This window comes from Dipodomys ordii, unplaced genomic scaffold, assembly GCF_000151885.1.
Source record: "Dipodomys ordii isolate 6190 unplaced genomic scaffold, Dord_2.0 Scaffold108, whole genome shotgun sequence".
NCBI lineage: Eukaryota > Metazoa > Chordata > Mammalia > Rodentia > Heteromyidae > Dipodomys > Dipodomys ordii.
Genome location: NW_012267324.1, coordinates 1379114 through 1383861, shown reverse-complemented (window position 1 = coordinate 1383861; position 4748 = coordinate 1379114). Strand labels below are relative to the sequence as shown.

General features: G+C 62.8%; 1 protein-coding gene across 1 annotated transcript in view; it reads left to right on the top strand.

The window, feature by feature from the left end:
• Ncan (neurocan) overlaps positions 1-4748 on the top strand; it is a 14281-nt gene that overhangs the window by 5526 nt on the left and 4007 nt on the right. The window contains exons 2-3 of the mRNA XM_013028311.1: positions 597-1823; positions 3535-3651. Coding sequence (XP_012883765.1) covers positions 597-1823; positions 3535-3651 — 1344 coding nt within the window. The remainder of the gene's footprint in view (positions 1-596; positions 1824-3534; positions 3652-4748) is intronic.

Below are 4748 nucleotides of genomic sequence, written 5' to 3'. Positions count from 1 at the left end.
GCCCCGCGCCCGGGGCCCCCGGGGAGGGCGAGGCCCGGAGCGGGAGCCCCGGCTGCCACCCTGGCCTCCCCCAGCCTCCGAGGCGCCACTGGGGTCCCCTTTCCAAGTAGCTGGGACTACAGGTGCACACCATCACTGCCCGGCTAGTGGTGGAGATGAAGTCTCACGACTGACCTTAACTTCAGTCCTTCTGACCTGACCTCTGTCTCTTTAGTAGCTGGGATTACACGTGTGTGTAGCCACTCCCGGTAATCATTGTTTTTTCTTGTCAGTCGTGGGTACTGAACTCTGGGTCTGGGCGCTGTCCCTCGGGTCTTCATCTCAGGGCTGGCGCTCTATCATGTGAGCCACAGCACCACTTCCGGTTTTCTGGTCCTTTATTGGAGATGAGAGTCTCAGGGCCTTTCCTGCCCCGGCTGGCTTTGAACTGTGATCCTCAGATCTCAGCCTCCTGAGTAGCTGGGATGACAGGTGTGAGACACCGGAGCCCAGCCAGACTGACCTTAAACTTCAATGCCCCTGACCCTGTGCCTCTAGTAGCCGGGATTACACACGTGTGTGACTACTCTGGCTGGATAATCATCTTGGTGTTGCAGGTCCCCCTGCTGGGAAGAGGCCTTGGCCCTTGAGCTCCACCCCCTCCAGCATTCCAACCCCCAGCAAGAGCCCGGACCTGAACCTGGATGGAGCTGAGGCCCCCATGGCGGAGCCGGCCACCCCCAGCCTGCCCTGGTGGTCCTCCGAGCCCACGGCCTGGGTGTCCAGCTCCCCGGAGGACCCCAGCACAGCTCTGGGGGAGGCGTCCGGTGCAGTCAGTCCTCTGGATCTCCCCATAGCAGCCATGCTGCGGGCCCCCCACGCGTGGCCACAGCCTTCATCTCCAGCTGTCCCCTCCGTGGCCGCCAAAGCCACTGGGGTGGAGGGCCAGGGCCAGGCTGCGAGCATCGCCCCCGCCACCCCGGCCTCGGCCACCCCCCCAGACCTGGCAGAACATGGAGGGGGCACCTCAGCCACAACAGGCAGCCACCACCAAGCAGAAGACCAGAGCACGGATCCCCCCGCGCCCGGTCTGGGCGAAGCTGGGGGCCCCGGCTCTCCTCAGCCCGGCCAAGCTGAGCACCCCAGCGCCGGCCCGAGGCCTTCCGAGGCGTGGAACGCAGCGGATCTCATCTCCACCGAGGACACCCCAGATGCGGAGGCCGGGGTCCCACCCACAGCAGAGCACCCCACTTCCGGCCTGCAGGGCAGTGAGGCGCTCAAGCTTGGAGCCCAGCTGGACACCAGCACCCTGTCCACACCCTCGGGGGGCACCAGGGTCCCCTCCAGCCTGCACCCTTGGGGGGCTTTGTATGGCCACTCTCCTGGGGGTCCCCTAGGGTCTCTGGTGACGCCGAACCCCATTGGACTTGGGGGGACATGGGAGCCTGGATCCCACATGCTGGGGGGGCTGGGGCCCGTGGATACGAGCGCGGAGACACCCCCCACATCGCCGGACCTGGGGGCCGGGGTCAGCGTCCCAGATCCTCCCCCGCCAGCATCCACCGGCGTCCAGCCCCACCCCGGGACAGAGGCCCAGGGGTTGACCCGGGGGGCCCTGGGACCTCCATCGCCTCCCCCCGGGACGGCCACCGTGGACGAGCCTGCCTCCGCGGCCTCCGGGGAGTCTGCAGGCCCGTGGGGCGCGTCCAGCACCCTGCTGCCTGTGTCCCCCGGCGCGGAGGCCGAGCTGGAGCTGGCGGCCGGGGGTCCAGGCCTGGAGGGCTTCTGGGAGGAGGCAGCAAGCGGCGAGGAGCCGGCAGAAGAGGGGTCCCACGCACAGGAAGGTGAGCACCCTGTCCTGGCCCCATCTGATTCCGCAGGCCCAGTGTGGACGGGGTGGTGGGCAGTGGGGAGCCCAGAGGACAGACAGGGGTCTCTGGGAATCCAGTAGACTGGTGTTCTACTGCCTGAGCCCCAGTTCCACTTCGAGCTTTTTGCTGGTTAATTGGAAATGAGAGTCTCACAGACATTCCCCCCCAGGATGGCTTTGAACCGCAGTCCTCAGAGCTCAGCCTCCCCAACAGACAGGATTTCACTTGTGAGCCACAGCTGTCTGTCTGGCACAGGTGCTAACTTGCTCCCCTTTATCTCCCATCCCTGGATGGCTGGGTGGGGGCAGCCAGGCCCCACAGGGTACTTGGCACTCACTGCCTGTGCTCAACTTGAAGTACTTAGCTAGCCAGGAACCATGGCTCACACTTGTCATTCCAGCTACTCAGGAGGCTGAGATCTGACGATCAAGGTTCAAGTTCATGACTCTGATCTCTAATGAACCACTAGTAAACCAGAAGTGGCGCTGTGGCTCAAGTGGTAGAGCACTCACCTTGAGCTGAAGAGCGCAGGGACAGTGCCCAGGCCCAGAGTTCAAGCCCTATGACTGACAAGAATGAAAAAAAGTACTCAGCTAGAATCCAGTGCTTAACATGGCTTTATGGGACAGCTTCTAGTGAGAGCCTGGAATTGTAAGACAGGGAAACTGAGGCATGGAATGCTCCAGGGAGCGAGGGAAGGAGGTTAAAGTGAGGCTTGAGAACATGGGATGGCTGAAAACAGGGCATCTGCCTCACTGACGGTGTGGGCATCCGGAAGCAGGGAGCAGACAATGTGGAGGGGTCCGTGCTGGGGGAGAGATGGGGTGCGGGGTGTGGGGGGAGGAGGTCGGAGCTGACTCTGCTGTGGGGGATGTGTCTGGCCTTGAGCTCTTGGCTGAGTCAGCTGGGGCAGTCCTGGGAAGGAGAGAGGGAGGGAGGGAGGCCGAGGGGTTGGGGGAGGGGATGCAGTGCTTCCCCCCCCCCCGTAACAGATATGCTAATGATGCCAGAAATACACCCGGCACCGGGGAGCGACTGAGTCACTGCCAGTCCGTGGGCAGGTGTCGGCAGCGTGGGCACCTGGCGGGGCTCACGTGGTCCCTCCTCGCCCCTCCCCCTTCTCCTCCCTCTCCCCCACCACCGGAGTAGACCCATGCGTGCCTCTCCCCACACAGGCCCCTGTGCCATGCACGGGGCACGCAGCGCAGGCTGGGACAGGCTGGCTCGTTGGAGATGAGGATCTCACAGATTTTCCGGCCTGAGCTGGGTTCGAACCGCCATCCTAAGATCTCCGCCTCCTGAGTAGCTGGAGGGCAGGCGCCAGCCATCAGGGCGTGGTGAAATGCTTGTAGCTCCATTTTATGTATGAAGCAGTTGAAATTCAGAGGAGCTGGGCGTCGGTGGCTTGCGCCTGTCATCTCAGATACTCAAGAGGCGGAGATCTGTGGATGGCGGTTCCAACCCAGCCCTGGTAGGAAAATCTGTGAGACTCTTATCTCCAAGGAGCCCACAGAAAACTGGAAGTAGTGCTGTGGCTCAAGTGGTAGAGCACTCACCTTGAGCTGAAGAGCTGAGGGACAGCGCCCAGGCCCTGAGTTCAAACCCCAGGTCTGAGAGCAACAACAACAACAACAACAGAACTCATAACCATGAGCTGAGCCCTGCGCTCTTCATTCACCCCCAGCCCCGACGGACCCCTGTGAGAACAACCCTTGCCTGCACGGGGGAAGCTGCAGCGCCAATAGCTCCACCTACGGCTGCAGCTGCGCGCAGGGCTTCGCGGGGGAGAACTGTGAGATCGGTGAGTGCCCAGCTGAGCCCCCCAAACCTCTCCTCCTCACCCCTCATCTGCACATTTTGTTGTGGTTGTTTTGTGTTTAAAGACGCTTTCAAAACACCCAGCCCACATCTCAGTGGGGAAAGGCCGCAGAGAAAGCCTCCATAGGAAAGGGTAGACGTGGTCTTTATAGCTCAGAGCGCAGAGCCAGGCTCTGGTGGCTCCCACCTGTAATTCCAGCTTCTCAGGAGGCTGAGGTCCCAGGACAGAGGATGGCAGTCCCGAGGCAGGGGAGTCCGAGATTCATCTCTAAGGAGCCGCCACAAAGCCAGAGCGGGGCTGTGGCGCAATGGGAAGAGCGCTAGCCTTGGGCAGAAGGGCCGGGGACAGCGCCCAGGCCCTGAGTTCAAGCCCCAGGACTCAAACAAGGAAAAAAAGAGAGAAACTGAGTCTCAAAAGAGAGGAACCGAGCTCCATCCCGCAGGTCCACGGAGCACTCCGAAGGGGGGAGTGTGTCTCTAAAACGAGCTGTGTGAATGCTGATGGTGTTCTCCGTGCAAGGTGCCGCAGCTCCGAGCTGCGCTCGCATTGGCGGGGCGGGGAGGGGGGGTCCTAATCTTGACTCCCACGGGAGGTGCACGCTCACTGGCTGAGGGCCCTGACTCCGCCCCCTGCCCACGGGTGAGGATGCATGCTTACTGGCTGGTGGGTACGCACGCTTACTGAAGGGTGCACTCATTGGCTGGCAGGGCCCTGACTCCGCCCCCAATGCTAGGGCTGTACTCTCACTGGTTGGCAGGGTCGTGGCTCCGCCCCCCGCCCCCAGGACTGCACTCTCACTGGCTAGTGAGGTCCTGACTCCACCCCCCCGTCCCCAGGGCTGCACTCTCACTGGTTGGCAGGGTCTTGGCTCCGCCCCCTGCCCACAGGGTGGTACACACTCAATGGCTGGCCAGGTCCTGACTCCGCCCCCGCACCAGGGCTGCACTCTCACTGGCTAGTGAGGTCCTGACTCCGCCCCCACCCCAGGGCTGCACTCTCACTGGCTAGTGAGGTCGTGACTCCGCCCCCCGCACCAGGGCTGCACTCTCACTGGCTAGTGAGGTCCTGACTCCGCCCCC